Source organism: Ovis aries, chromosome 25 (genome assembly GCF_016772045.2).
Source record: "Ovis aries strain OAR_USU_Benz2616 breed Rambouillet chromosome 25, ARS-UI_Ramb_v3.0, whole genome shotgun sequence".
Classification (NCBI taxonomy): domain Eukaryota; kingdom Metazoa; phylum Chordata; class Mammalia; order Artiodactyla; family Bovidae; genus Ovis; species Ovis aries.
The window spans coordinates 6423225-6439311 of record NC_056078.1 but is presented as its reverse complement, the minus strand read 5'-3'; the positions used below and the strand labels follow the sequence as shown (position 1 = coordinate 6439311).

Here is a 16087-nt window from a genome sequence, read left to right as displayed (position 1 = left end):
TTTCCAGGTGGCACAGTGGTAAAGAATCTGTCTGCTAATGCAAGGGACACGGGTTTGATCCCTGGGTTAGGAAGAACCCTTGGAGTAGGAAATGGCAACCCATTCCAGTATTCTTGCCTAGGAAATCCCATGGTCAGAAGAGCCTGGCGGGCTACAGTCCATAGGGTTGCAAAGAGAGGACATGACTGAGCAACTAAGCATGAAGGCAATCTTTGGATATTCTGACTATCTGGTCTTGGTTGCAAAAACTCCTATATATTCTGGCTCCTCTCATACATCTTCAGAGTAATTCTTTAGCACTGAGAGGCTGTATCCCAGGCTTAAGTTCTTAGTATGTCTGCTGAATAAAATATAATTCTCAGTTCTTATGCTGTGTATTTTTTTCAGTCAAATCCTTGACACACAGACATTGGACTTGTGCTTGTTCAACAGGCCTGGCCTCCACTTGCCCTCAGTCCTATCCTTGACAGAGGGATAGTGGTAGAGTAAGCCCCGCTACGTATGAACAAGTTCTGTTACGACAGTGCGTTTCTAAGTCCAGTTTGTTCATAAGCCCAACAAAATTAGCCTAGGTACCCAAATAATACAAGACTCTCACAGAAGTAACAAATAAACCTCTTTACACCAGGGCTTCCCTGGGGGTTCAGCTGGTAAAGAATCCACCTGCAATACAGGAGACCTGGGTTCAATCCCTGGGTCGGGAAGATCCCCTGGAGAAGGGAACAGCTACCCACTCCAGTATTCTGGCCTGGAGAATCCCATGGACTGTATAGTCCACGGCCTCGCAAAGAGTCGGACATGACTGAGCAACCTTTACTTTCACACACACACACACACACACACACACACACACACACACACACACACAGAGAGAGAAAATAAAGACAACATTTTAAATCTTACAGTACAGTACCTTGAAAAATACAGTAGTACAGCACAATAGCTAGGCATGTTCTCATCTTTGAAAGTTTGCAACTGGAAGGTTCCTATGTGGGAGACTTACTGTATTGCTAAAGATCCAATCTGATGACTTTTCTGCCATCCCCACCCTCTCCCAACATTCACACCATAACTAAACCTCTCTGCATGCACTGGAGTCACACAGTCTGCCCCCACTGCCCTCCCCTCCTCCTGACCTCCCCCACTCACCTCCCACACAGGATCAGAGCTTCTCAGGCACCAGGCTCTCCGCCAGCCTTAGTGCATTCCCATACCCCCCAGGATTCAGCACCTACAGGTCCAACTGCTCATCTTCTAAGAGACTGCTCCTTGGTCATTTCCTCCAAGAAACCCCCCATCTGCCCCAGGACCCAAGCACCTGGGCCTCTCCCCTGGGGCCCCTGTGCCTACCCTCATCCATTTGTCTATTGGACTCTTCCAGGGATGTGAGCTCCTTGAGGACAGGGACATGGATAATTGTGTCCCTGGGAAGATGTGCAGTCACCATTTCCAGAAGGCACAGGCCTCCAGCTTGGGACGCCCTGCTCATTAGACTTCGAACGTTACAGCTGCAAGACCCCTTGTGGATCCCACGTAAGTCTGTCCAGCCAGGAGCACACACCTGGCCCCTCGGGACAGAAGACAGACAAGAGGCATGAAAACCGTGTTCTCGCCTTTCCTGGCTCAGAACGTCTGTGAGTGTTTCTGAAGCAGAGTCAACTGGCTGTCTTCCAGAAGGCTGAAACTACGAAAGGCAGAAGGAAACACTGGTCCCCACAGCACCGTTCCCTTTTCTGGCAGCCCCATGTTAGCAGAAGGTTCTAGCGCTGGCTCATGAAAAGAGGTCACCACTGGAAGAAATTCCTGAAAGACCTGATAAGGTCGCGAGTGCCCCAGATCTGCTCTGGCTGATTCCTGCTTGCCCTGGCGGCCTCTGGGATCAGAGACACTGTCCACGTGTCTCAGGGTCAGAGAAGCTAGAAGGCTGTATGTCATCACCATGCCTGCCCACGACAGTCTTTCCAGGGTCATGAACCTGACATAGTTTCCCCTGCGTGCCTCCCTCTGGCGCCCGGCTTCACACGGACTCCTGGGAGCTGAACCCCCTCTCAGGTCACGCCTGCAGTTTCCACAGCACCCACATGCATCCCTCTGGTCAGAAGCCTCCCTGAGTACTGAGCACCTCAGGGCATCTCTGTGGCCGGCTGTCAGTGAGAAACAGGGACGGTGAGGGTGGGGATGTTGATGATCTGGGGAAAGAAGGAAGTTTTTATAGCAGGTTACTGCGGAGACCACAGGCTTGAGGCTGAAAATTCAGGACAGCTGGGTTTGGGAGGTTTTCACACCCACACTCCAATTCTTGAGAACAATGCCTGATATCAGGAAGGCCTGATCATTCTAGAATGCCTTGTGCAGTCAGCAGACCTGCATGCTGATTTCTTTTTATTTATTTATTTTGGTTGCATTGTGAGTCATGTGGGATCTTAGTTCCCCAACCAGAGATCAAACCCATGCCTAATGCATTGGAAGTGCAGTCTTCACCAATGCACCACCAGGGAAGTCCCTGCAAGTTGATTTCTGCAAGGTATAATACCTGCATGACTCTGCAGGGGTGGGCAGTCCTGGCAGATCCACTCCTGCAGTTTAAATAGGCCAACTCATCCTAAAGGCTGTGAAATGCCATAAAAATGCCAGGAACTATCACTGTATTGTGATATCCTCAATGGGGTACAAGGCAGCCCATGCTTACTTTATTAGCTGCCTTGTACAACATAGAGGATATCACAACACAGTGATAGTTCCTGGCATTTTTATGGCATTTCACAGCCTTTAGGGCATGGTGTCTCATTTGATCACACAACAATCTTTTGTGCTAAACGGTACATGTGTCATCACCCTCTGTTTACAAACGAGCATCTGAGGCTCCTGGAGCTTAAAAGACTTGCCCAAGGAGCCTCCTCTTCCTCGCAAGTGGCAGCAGATCAGACTCAAACATCCTTGGGGCCCAAAGAGAGTCACCTGCCAATCGATATGGTATGGTGAGCCCTGCTTCCCACATTTCAGCAGGTCAGCAGCATTTTAAAACCTGTGTAACTGAGATTCAAGACCTCCAGGGCCTTGGCAGTCCAAGGGCAGCCCGTGGGCCAGCAGCACCAGCAACTCCTGGGAGCTCATTAAGAAAGCAGAACCTCACGTCCATCCAGACCTACGGAATCATCCTCGGCCCATCAACAAGATCCCAGAGACTCAGAGTTTGAGCAGCTTGGAGTTTGAGGCAATATATGATTTCCTCCCCGTGCTTTGGCTGACTTTTCTAGCCTCGTGTTGGGGAACTAGCCTCAGCGGGGAGGTTGAAAAGGAAAGAAACTTCTACCTGATTGTTTCCTGAAAACCACTAGAAATGTTGGCTTATCTGGCCAGCTTCACCTTTTTCCTTCTCTCCCCAGCTTCCTGCTGAAACTTTCACCCAGATACAACTGTTCAGTTGACTCCAGATTTTCCATTCATTTCAATAAAAGTACAAACATGGAAGATGCGATTTCAGTTTGCCTTGATTTCTGGGAACCCTAATATCTGTTTAAAGAACTCCCAACGTGATAGGGGATTAAAATGTACAAATTACTGATACCAAAAAGGACCCAGTGGGGCTCCTGGCACAAAAGCTTTTCTATATCCCCTGAGAAATGGAGTATTTCCTGTATAGCAGTAAACAAGGATGTCACAGTTACCAGTGATTCCAGCCCTCTGGGGCACTCGGGAAGGAGAGGAATGCCTGCACAATCTGGCAGCCGCTAGGCTGCAGCCCCTCCCCGTGGTGAGCACTGAGGAACTCACGACGTGAAGAAACCCAGGATATGGCCCCTAGGGTAGCTGAGATGCGTGTGAAAGGAATGATTTCAGTGAGCCCAGACTCTTGCATCTTGTAGAAAAGTGCTAAATTCCTTAACTTGGGATATCTGGTTTTCTTTAATTCACAAAAATACTTTTGATGTTCCGATTACTTGCCCTTAGTTGCAAACTTCTATATAACCTGACACTACCCACACCCGCCTCCATCCCACTCCCACCCCCCACCCCGACTCCTAGGAGCAGTTCTCTCAGGTTACTTGAGATGCTGTCTCCCAGCCCTGAAGTCCTAAAAATCCCCACTGAATAAAACGTAACTCTCAACTTTTAGGTTGTCACTATTTTTTAAGTCAACACCCCCAGTTTTTGATTCCAGGAAACAGGCTTCATTCAGCCTCCATGACCTTCCCTGAGTTCCAAAGAGCAGGTTCAAATAGATGCTAATCAGGGAAGGGAGGGGATTTGGAGATGAGGAAGGAACAGGCAAGAAACAAGAGTGCAGCCTTGGGGCAGGGTCCTGGTTCCCCTCCAGGGAGGCACAGAAAAATAAGATTGAGCCATTCTGCAGATACTGAAACCCCCACCAGGTGGGAGAAGTTAACTGCGTGCTGCCCACAAGCAGGTAGACCCCAGACCCATTGGAACAACAGAGGCTGATGAAGCTGACTCCCACTTTCCTCACCACCAACCCATCAGAAGAATGTCCGTGAGCTGATCACATCCTCTCTGAATCATTAAGATGAAACTCCTCACCCCGCCCTCCAGGTCAGGACACACAGTTCCGAGGGCATTAGTCTGCTGTGGTCCTCTTCACCTGGCAAAGCAATAAAGCTATTTTTTTCTACTTCACCCAAAACTCTGCCTCTGAGATTTAATTTGGTGTTGGGGTATGGAGGCCTGATTTGGCCTCACTATTAGGTATAAAACAAACTACATGGATATACAGTATAATGTGGGGAAACAGCCAATATTTTATATTAACTATAAATGGAGTATAGCCTCTAAAAACTGTGAATTACTAGCCTGCACACCTAAAACTTATATAATATTGTACATCAACTAAATGTTAATAATTTTAAAAAAACAGCCAGTAAAAAAAGAACTCCCAGTTTGAGAAGTGACGTAGTCATGAGTTTCTAGGTAAAGTCTGTGGTGTTAACATTTTCCTCTCCCTTTTCTGAGAAAGAATATTCTTTCACTCCTCCAGTGGTGCCTAGATTAACTGGCATGCCCAATCATCGACTGGTAAAATCAGCAGCTCTGTTTAGACACAAGCAGAACACAATTTATAACCAGAAAGATTTTTTTTTTTTTAAGTGGTGAGCTCAGCTTTAGCACAGAAATTGGGCAAGATTTTACCTGGCTTCTCTAATCAAGTTATGGTTTTGCCCCTTGCCCTCCACTGTTCTTCAGCTGACATAATCATCACTATGATTCTCTCCTGATTTTTCCCAAATATTTTTAACAGGCAGACCATAAGCTGAAATCAAGGTGTGACATCTTTCTATGTTTAATCTGCTTCAATGATCTTGCATTTTTTTTTTCCCCGTAGACCTTTTAACCAACTGAGCCTGGTTCCTCCTGTGTTGTTTTCAGCACAGTTAATTAATGGTGCTGGGCCTGCACTAAATGGCCAGTGATGCCAGTCTTGTCCCAAGGTGAGCGTCATGTTAAAGACACGTGCTTAGGGCAGTAGCTGGTGTTGCCTCTCAGGGAAGCCCTCTTTGAGTCCACATGTTTGAACAAATCAGAGAAAGACCATTTCATCTTCCCTCCAGCAATTCTCCATGAAGAAAGGGCACATACACCCATTTTGCGAGAGGCAGCAGCATACTATCCTACTCTGTTTAAAGAAAGGCAAACTCCTAATTACAAACTGAATACACTCAGGGCGACTTTACTATTAATGCATTATTTACTGAATATTTGCTTTTCTCTGCGACTAAAAGCAGGCCATTATTTCTCTCTTGACTTTGGGACAATCTGGGGCTCTGTTAAAGTTTCTAAACCAATCTGTTTCAGTCTGCTTTTAGCTGCTGTTCAGAAGAGGTACATTAAGTGCCTCTCGAGTGATTTCTGGCTGGGCCATGAAGCCACTGATTTCAGTCAACACTGACAATGCCCCAGGCCTGGGCTCCGGTTCTGGGCTCCAGGCTGCCACGTGCCTGTCTCCGGAACTCGCTCCCAGTCCTTTCCACTAAGGGATGCTGGTCACTGAAAGCTCACCAGTGCTCCTTCCTCTAGAACGAGTGCTCTGACTTACCACTTGGCCTTTTAAAGGAGCCAGTCCAAATTATCTCTGAACATTCAAAAACTTTGGCGCCTCACACCTCCAAGTTGAATTTGACATTGACAAAATGGTAGAATCTCAGAAAAAAATTCTGATCAGCATGTAACCTTCATTCCTAAAACCTCTTTACGCCTTGAATTCAATGATGTTTTTTGGCTACCTTGCAACTTTTTCAGACCGGGGCTGAAGTTTGAACCAGATGGTAAATGGGACAAGGTGACTGTACAGGGGGTTTGGTGGCGTGGAAGTAAGGGGGTGGGGTGGAAAGAAGGCAGTGGTGAAGGAGTGAACAACCCTCAACTTCCAGATTTTTTTCCACCTCTGAGGCTGATGAAAGAGAAATTCCCCAGGCCCACCTGGTCACCTTGACCAATATTCTTTCCTGTTTTTTTTTTTTTTCCTGAGTAGATCTGATTTGGGCCAATAGTAAGGTCCTTGACATAGTCACAGAGGACCTCAGCTTTGGGTGACCATGAGAACTAGGGATGGGCATAGTTGATAACCCAGGGCCAACACTAAGCATCTGACTCTGGAGGAGTTTGGGGCACCCTGCTATACATTGTGGCAGAGGGCTGGCATCTGGACTTCTGGCCTCTTTTAAAGGGAGGTCATTTCAATGAGAAAATATGCATGCGTAAATACAGTCAACAAAGTTCAGACAATGCTTTGACTTTGATGGCAACACTGCCAGATATTCAGACACCCGGCTCCAACCACGTAATCAAAAGAGGAAATGTCTTGTGCGGAGAGGAAATGAGCAATCAAGTGTTTGCCATGCGCACCCGCGGGTCGAGAAGCTAAGTTACAGGGAGGAGCCAGCTCACCTGGCTCCATGGGCCTATCAGCCCAGTCTGAGGAGGATGACAGAGCCATACAGTTTTCCCGTTTCTACCCTTTCTGGGGACTTAGCACAGCCCATCTCTGGAAGCTGCTGCCTTCTCCCGCCTACTAGAAAGGAATTCCTGGGGTGAAGAGCTAGAGGCGGAGGAAGGGTGTTCACCACTTCTGAAAGGAAAGAATTCCGGTCCTGGAACCTCTCTAAGACAACGAGTGACACGGTGACTTCTCCCTACGGTGTCTGCTGGCCCATCTCATCACCCACCCAGCAGCATCAGCGTCCGGAGAGCAGCCCCCTGCGGAGCCAGCATCCCAGGGGAGGTGCCTACCTGTATCTCTGCTTCACTGACTGCTTCTCCGCTGACTTGCAGATGTGCCCCGCGTAGTACAAGGGGAAGAATAAAAAGTTCCAGTTGGTGGCAAACCACGTCAGGGTGAAGGGAGCATCGAACTTTCTGAAGGTCAGCTTGGCGAGCTGCGTGGCACCCGCCCAGGAGGCGCACACGCACAGCACCACCGCCACACCCCAGCAGATCTTCTTGAGCTGCGCGCGGGAGCATCTCCAGCAGCGGCGGCTCGATCTCCCACCGGCCTCGGTCCCCGCCGGCGCCTGGGCCTCCGCCGGGCCCGGGGAGTCCCGGGGGCGCTCCTCCCCTGGTGGCAGAGAAGGGAGAGGTTAACTGGGGCCTCCACACCTTCATGCGGCCAGGCCGAACGGGGTTGGGGTGGGAGGGATGCCAAGAGGGCAAGTGACTCCCCCACCGCCATTGTCATCGCCACCCTGGGGAGGAGAGTTGGGGGGCGGGTGGGGGGAATGGGGGCCTGGAGACAGCTTCCTGAAACAAAACTTGAAGACATCGCCTCTGGTTTTCTGGTCCTCTAGAATTGCTATTGTTTGATCGCCAAGTCGTGTCCTACTCCTCCTCTAGAATCCTCTAGAAGCTTGAACCCCAAAAGATGGTTCAGGAGTGGGCTGGCAGCATCAGCACCATCCCCAGCTTGCTGGCAATGCGGAATCTCAGGAACCCTGGCATCAGAATGTGTATTTCAGCAGGTGATCTCTGTGCATGTCTGGAGAAGTGGAAACATTTCTCCAGAACCCAGAGTGGCTGAAATATTTTTCCAAATATTTCACTAGTATTTCAGCTCACAGGGATTGATGTGCAACTCCCGCGGTGGGCAGTGCTAGGGGCTAGGGATTCCCTCCTGAGAAGGTCATAGGCCTTGACCTCTAGAAGCTCCTGTTACAGTGACAGAAGCTCCTCCTTGCCTGGCACTTAAGGGCATGGATGCCAAGAGCAAAGCATGCATGGAGAGCAAAAACAGATTGTCCTGGAACCTCCCTGGTGATCCAGTGGCTAAGACGCTGCCCTTCCAATGTAGGGGATGTGGCTTTGATCCCTGGTCAAGAACTAAGATCCCACATGACTGTGGGGTGTGGCTAAAAAAAAAGAAATAGGTATCTGTCACTCATTGGAAAAGACCCTGATGCTAGGGAAGACTGAGGGCAAGAGGAGAAGGGGACGAAAGAGGATGAGATGGTTGGATGGCATCACTGACTCAATGGACATGAGTTTGAGCAAACTCTGGGAGATGGTGAAGGACAGGGAAGCCTGGCATGCTGCAGTCCATGGGGTCGCAAAGAGATACAGCAGGAGACACTGAACAACAACCCTTTTACTCCTCTATTTGCTCTTACTGACTCCTAGCTGATGGCCGTCAGTCCCACTGTGAAGTGTTACTTAAAAACCACAGCCTCTGGCAGCTGGTGCTCTAAAAGCCCTCTGATGATCGGCTGGAGGACCGTGTGACTTCTGGAAGCCAGGCTGCAGCTCAGAGCGTGGCTATGCAGCAGCACTGTTCCCACAGACCATGAGAAAATGGAAAAGGCATTCTCTTCCACTGTTTGGTTTCCATTCATGATTGTGTGCAAGTCAGTCAGCTGGAAATTTAAACAGAACTGTAACTTGTGTAAGGTGTGACCATGGGTGGGGGCGAATTTCCAAGAGATGGCCTACTTGCCTTTTATATGATCAGCCAGGCACTCAGCTGAAAGACGGCAGACCCTGCAGTGGTACAGGAGATGGGTACAAAGTATATTGGGGTCAAATGGTACTCTATGGAAGCTGTTTAAACTTAATTGCAATTTCAATAGCTCTAATACTATGTCACCCTGCTTATTTAACTTCTATGCAGAGTACATCATGAGAAACGCTGGACTGGAAGAAACACAAGCTGGAATCAAGATTGCCGGGAGAAATATCAATAACCTCAGATACACAGATGACACCATCCTTATGGCAGAAAGTGAAGAGGAACTAACAAGCCTCCTGATGAAAGTGAAAGTGGAGAGTGAAAAAGTTGGCTTAAGGCTCAACATTCAGAAAACGAAGATCATGGCATCTGGTCCCATCACTTCATGGGAAATAGATGGGGAAACAGTGGAAGCAATGTCAGACTTTATTTTTGGGGGCTCCAAAATCACAGCAGATGGTGATTGCAGCCATGAAATTAAAAGACGCTTACTCCTTGGAAGGAAAGTTATGACCAACCTAGACAGCATATTCAAAAGCAGAGACATTACTTTGCCCACTAGGGTCCGTCTAGTCAAGGCTATGGTTTTCCTGTGGTCATGTATGGATGTGAGAGTTGGACTGTGAAGAAGGCTGAGCACCAAAGAGTTGATGCTTTTGAACTGTGGTGTTGGAGAAGACTCTTGAGAGTCGCTTGGACTGCAAGGAGATCCAACCAGTCCATCCTAAAGGAGATCAACCCTGGGATTTCTTTGGAAGGAATGTTGCTAAAGCTGAAACTCCAGTACTTTGGCCACCTCATGCGAAGAGTTGACTCATTGGAAAAGACTCTGATGCTGGGAGGGATTGGGGGCAGGAGGAGAAGGGGATGACAGAGGATGAGATGGCTGGATGGCGTCACTGACTCAATGGACATGAGTCTGAGTGAACTCCAGGAGTTGGTGATGGACAGGGAGGCCTGGCGTGCTGCGATTCATGGGGTTGCAAAGAGTCGGACACGACTGAGCAACTGAACTGAACTGAACTGAATACTATGAAACCAAGTTTTATATATTATACTGTCTGAAATATAATAATTCTTTTTAAAATATTTATTTACTTATTTGGCCATGCCAGATCCTAGTTGTGGCACTCAAGATCTTGGTAGCTTTCAACATAGCATGTGAGATCTCTAGTTGCAGCAGCAAGGATTGAACCCAGGTCCCTGAATTGGGAGTGTGATGTCTTAGCCACTGGACCAAGGGAAAGTCCCAGAAATATAATAATTCTATGAGGCAAAATCCTGATTCAAGGTAGCCTATTATATGTTGTTATTATTTAGTTGCTAAATCATGTCCGACTCTTTGTGACCCCCATGGACTGTAGCCTGCCAGGCTCCTCCATCCATGGGATTTCCCAGGCAAGAATACTGGAGTGGGCTGCCATTTCCTTCTCCTGGGGATCTTCCTGACCTATTATATAGGTGTTAGCTAATCCTAGCATTAATTGCTAAGTCTGGCTGTATCTCTCTTTTGTGTTTTTTTGCCACACCACGCAGCCTGTGGGATCTTAATTTCCTGACGAGAGATCGAATCCAGGTCCTCAGCAGTGAAAGCACAGAGTCCAATCACTGGATTGCCACGGAAGTCCTGGGTTATATCGCTTTTAGACAAGGGTAATCCAAACCCTTTGTGGCTGGCCAAGGAGAGACAATGTCTTTTACTGACCCCAAATCCTTGACACCATCTAGTAAACATATTGTGCTTCTGTGCCTGCTTTTTTAATATTTATTCTCCCTCCTCCTCTTCCTTTTCATGTGTGCATATATCTGAGTCAGAAAGCACTTGGAAAACCACATGCTTGACCATCTCTGAGCTTCCAACAAGTTGTGTGTTTCTGGCATGGGCTGCAGAGAGGGGAGAAGCAGAGGGCGCAAAAGCAAGGAAGATCCCTCTCCTTCTGCCTAATACCCTTCCGCTAGGTCATCGTGTCTTTGTTCACAGTGAATCCTTACAACTTCCATTTTCAGACAGAAGCACACAGGTTTCAGTGTATACACTAACTCCCTGACATTTGGGGTGAGCCTCTGCAACCCGTGACTGCTGAGTGTTCAAGCAGTGTTAGGGCTGGGAGATACCTTGACCACCAGCATCAACTATCAGAAACTCATACCAAGAAGATAATTATGGAGATGAAAGGAAAAATGTCCACATAGAAAGGAAATGCAGTTTCACAGTATTAACTGGCCATTTAAGAATAGAACCTAGAGGAGGCTGCAAAAACATTCAGGCTCCTAACATGTTCATCCAGTTTTGCCAATTAAGTTTGAAAACTTGAAGAATGAAGCGATGACTGATGCTATGCAGTGTTACAATGAGGGAAAAATCACCAAATCATGTCATATTGTACTGTTAGGACTTCCTGGTGGTCCAGTGGGTAAGATTCTGCCTTCCAGTGGACAAGATGCAGGTTCAATCCCTGGATGGGAAAGATCCCACATGCCGCAAGGGGGGAAAAAAAAAACAAACAGCCAAACAAACAAAACAAATTGAGCTCATAAAAAGTGTAAAATTAAATCTCTCTTTTAAAAGACTGGACTATTTAAATGTCTTTATATATTTGGATTAAAGAAATTATATCCAACTTTTTAACCTCTTGGCTCATTTGACCAGGGCATATTGATAATACACAAGCAAAATAAAGACATTCTGCACTCTATTATTAAACAATAAGATAGAACTATGTTTCCCTAAGTATAATGCAATTAACAGGTACAGTATTATCAGAAAGAAGGATCCCAGGATCAGAAGTTTGGGAAGCAGATTCTTTTGCTACATGACTAATAGACGTAGTGGATTTCCAAAAGGCAGCTGCAGAATGCTTCCCATATTATTTCAACATAATACCTGTGGTAGGACTGGGGTCCCCTAGAACGTACTTTTGGAAACACTGGAATAGACCATAAAGAATGAGAGGGACTCAAATCCAATGCATTGCAAACTTTCCATTTCATGGCCTAGAGTCTCATATAGTGATAAATCACTCACCAATTTCATTACCTCACTCATTCCTAATACTTCTTTTAAACTAGACCTACCTCCTGTAAACTAAAAATATTCTTTACAGAATCATTACAAAAGTATTTCATAGTATAAACAAAAACAGTGCACTGCATATTCGAATCTTAGTACCTAGAGATATCACTGGACATTTTGCCGCATTTTCCCCAGCAAAATTTGTATCTTTGCACAACACACACACATTCACACACAACAAAACTGGGGTTCTACTGTATTTTTGGCCAGCAGTCATCTAACCGGATGCATAAGAGCACGTGTTTCTAAATCTCACAGGGCTGCATATACTGCAACATCCTAGGAGTGTTTCAATCTGCTAGGAAGTTACGATGAAGCGTCCGCCCTGTGCCAAGAACTTTGGCGGTCAATAAATAAATATAAAACGTGGCTGCATCCTGCTCTTCAGGAACTTACAGTCTATCTGGGAGTGACAAAAGAGATCTATGAAAGAACTACAGAACAATTACGAATGGAGAAATTTTGACTGCGAGGCAAACTCTGAAGACAGTGACACCAGTGTGGCCGTGATCCCAGCAAGATCAGAGGAGGCAGAAGCTTGGCTTGGGTATTGCAGGATAGACAGGATGAAGGACAAGAGAAGTGAAGATCAGGATCAGGACCTGGTCTGCCCCAAGAGTGGTGAGGAAGATGGTGAGCTCTGAAACCCCCCACTGCCTTGCGCCACTGCAATGCCCAGTCTTGCTCTGGCCAGATACACAGCAGGAGAAGTTGCCAGGCTAGCAGAAGAGACGTTAGCAAATTCAGATTTTGGAACTTGCTTTTTCTAGGAAGTAAACATACATTATACATGCCCCAGTGTCCATAACAAACAGATAAAATTAAAGAATAAAAATAGAATGACATAATGAATTTGGTCAGCAGATGTGTTTATGCTCCCATATCTGAAAGGCAGCAAACACGTCCCATCCCATGCTACCGTTCTCAAGGTCATTTTCAGCAGCTGTCCAACTGATGCCAGATTTCAGAAAGGAAGAATGACACCGAGGGGGCCAGTTGCCCCTTTCAAAATCCTCTTGTATACTCCTGTGCAAGAAATTCTGGTTTATTTTCTCTCCCCTCCTAAATTACAAGCGACTCCTCCGTACCAGTGCCTTCGTGGTCACAGCAACACAAGTAACCAAGCATTTGTGGTCACTCCTTATCACCCCTGAAAGAGGCACTGCAGAGTGTCACAAAGAAATCAGGGCTGATTGAGCCTCATGCTGCGTCCCATCTCAGCTCCTCTGACCGTGACGACCCAACTAAAATACTCTTTATGTCATCCTCACTCGCCAAGACCCCCTTCCCACTAACAAGCCCTCTGTTTATGATCTTGAGTTGCCCATCCTAACCTTGCACTTGAGCCAAGGGTTCTGGGCTCAGTGCAAAGGAGATGATATATTCTGACCGCATGGTTGTACTGACAGATGTGGTCTTTGTGGCGTCATGCATCACCCTTTGGCTGTGTTGTCTCTACACGTCCTGTGTACACCACTTGATTCACTCCAAACAGCTGGGGGACAGGTGGGCGTTTCCCAATTACCATCCCTGGAGCTGCTTCCACTGAGCATTTTGGAGAAAAGTACCTGTGTGTGTAGGAAGAGTGTTCTCCTACACACAATGCATATTCCACGGCACGCTAAGATATAACCATACCTGTGTGTAAACTTCCATCCTGAGCTGTGTTCATCCATGCTAACTTGCTTCAGTTGTGTCTGCCTCTTTGTGATGCTACAGACCGTAGCCTTTCAGGCCCCTCTGTCCATGGGATTCTCTAGGTAAGAATCCCGGAGTGGGTTGCCATGCCCTCCTCCAGGGGTCTCCCTGACCCAGGGGTCGAACCCATGTCTCTTCAGTCTCCTGCACTAATAGGTAGGTTCTTTACCACTAACATCACCTGGGAAGCCAATAATTATTATAATATTATATATTATAATCAATTAACAGAGTGGGTTGCCAGTCCCTTCTCCAGGGGATCTTCTCAACTCACGGACTGAACCCAGGTCTCCTGCATTGCAGGTGGGCTCTTTACTGTTTGAGCCAGTGTTCCATGTCATGCAATTTGCTGGAACCATACATTAGTCCTACCTGCAAAATCACATCTGATACTTCTCTCTTAAAAGGGATCTAGAAAAATTTGCACTCTTCACTCAAGCAGTGCCTAGAGGCTGTGTTCCTACCTAGCAGAAGGAAACTCTTGGAGGTCTGGTTCAGTGGCTAACTCATTCTGGGACCTAGGCAAGTCCTCTGTCCCATGAGGTGTCTATTGTTTTTTGCTGAGAAAATTATGAATTGAGGGCCTTTATGGGTTTAGTTAGTGAAAGTCATTTCTCCAACAAGAAAGCAAGAACAATTGGAAAATCACTCACTGTCGAGTTCAAATTCCCATAAAATGGCTCCTCCAAGCCTCTGAGAGAACACAAACGGTGACTTCTCTAGTGGTGCAGTGGTTAAGAATCCACCTTCCAATGTAGGGGATGTGGGTTCAATCCCTGGTCAGGGGACTAAGATCCCACTGGCCTTCTGCTTGACAACTACTGAGCCCGCGGGCTCTAGAGTCCGTGTTCTACAACTAGAGAAATGTCCATGCGCTGTAACAAAGACCCAGCACAGCCAAAAAGAGAGAGGCAGAACACAAATACTTCTTTTCTGAGGTCCCCTAGAAAAAGCAGATGCTTGTTGACTGTTTCTCTGAAGAAGTAGCCAGGAAGTTCTGCACTTAGAAAGTGCAAGAGTCACTGTCTTAGGGATAAGGGACTCAGAGCTGGGCTCAAGGATAACCCACAGGCTGGCCTGGTCCCAGCCTCCTGGAAGTGGAGGGGTTATCATCCTGAAGAGAACAGGAGAAGAGACCGCCCATGACACCTCCATCAGTAAGACCTACATGGTTAATTTTTCAAAGCTTTTTTTTTGAGGACTAATTTTCCTAACTGCAAAATTCACTTGTTTCAGAAGTGCAATTCACAATTCTTAGTAAATCTACAGAATCGTGAATCTATCACCCCATCCAGTCTTAGAATACTTCCACCATCTCAAAATGGGTCCTCGTGTGTGCTCTGAAGTCACTCCCCAGGCCCCTGCCCCCATCCCAGGCAACCACAAATCTTCTATCACTAGAGATTTGCCTACTCTGGTTTTTTCATATAAATTTGTCAGCTTTTGCACCTTTTCACTCAGCATAATGTATCTGAGGTTCCTCCATGGCACTTCTGGCATGCGGCAGGAGTTCATTCTTTTTATAGCTGGATAGTAGGGCATATGGCTCGTCTAAATTTTGCTTATCCAGTTATCAGTTGATGGACAAGGGTACAGTTTCCAGTTCTTTGGCTACTGTGAATTACGCTGCTATGAACACTCATATATACAGTAAGTCCCCTACAATGAACCTGCAAGTTGTAAACTTTCAAAGATGTGAACGTGTGTTCCATCAATGTCAGGAGTGAGAACACTGCAGCTTGCCCCCCGTCTCCTACTGCTGATGATCCTTCAGCTCCACCGTCTCCCATCTCCACCCCCTCCTCCAGGCAGTAACTCTTGCCTGTTCACTTGATGCCAGACCCTGTATGCCAGCTGTTATACTGTACTACTGTGCTTTTCAGGGTACTGTGCTGCAAAGTTAAAATGTTTTGTTTGTTTTTATGTATTGTTTGTGTGAAAAGTATTGTAAGCCTATTACAGTACAGTATAATATAGCAGATTATGTTAGTTGGGTACCTGGGCTTACTTTGTTGAACTTAGGAAAAAATCAGACTTAAGAACACGCTCTCAGAACAGAACTTGTTTGTATGTTGGGGACTTACTTTAAGTCTTTGTACAGATATGTTTTTGTTTCTGTTAGATGGACTCAAGTTTTAGCCAATTTATTGACACGTACTGTAAGGCATAAGGAGAAGGCAATGGCAACCCATTCCAGTACTCTTGCCTGGAAACTCCCGTGGACGGAGGAGCCTGGTAGGCTGCAGTCCATGGGGTTGCTAAGGGTTGGACGAGACTGAGCGACTTCCCTTTCACTTTTCACTTTCATGCATTGGAGAAGGAAATGGCAACACACTCCAGTGATCTTGCCTAGAGAATCCAAGGGACGG

At 46.8% G+C, this 16087-nt stretch overlaps 1 protein-coding gene across 1 annotated transcript in view; it reads right to left on the bottom strand.

The window, feature by feature from the left end:
- The window catches only part of SLC35F3 (solute carrier family 35 member F3), a 132449-nt gene that overhangs the window by 102040 nt on the left and 14322 nt on the right, over positions 1-16087 (bottom strand). The window contains exon 2 of the mRNA XM_027962132.3: positions 7243-7567. Within this exon, the coding sequence (XP_027817933.1) occupies positions 7243-7567 (325 nt within the window). The remainder of the gene's footprint in view (positions 1-7242; positions 7568-16087) is intronic.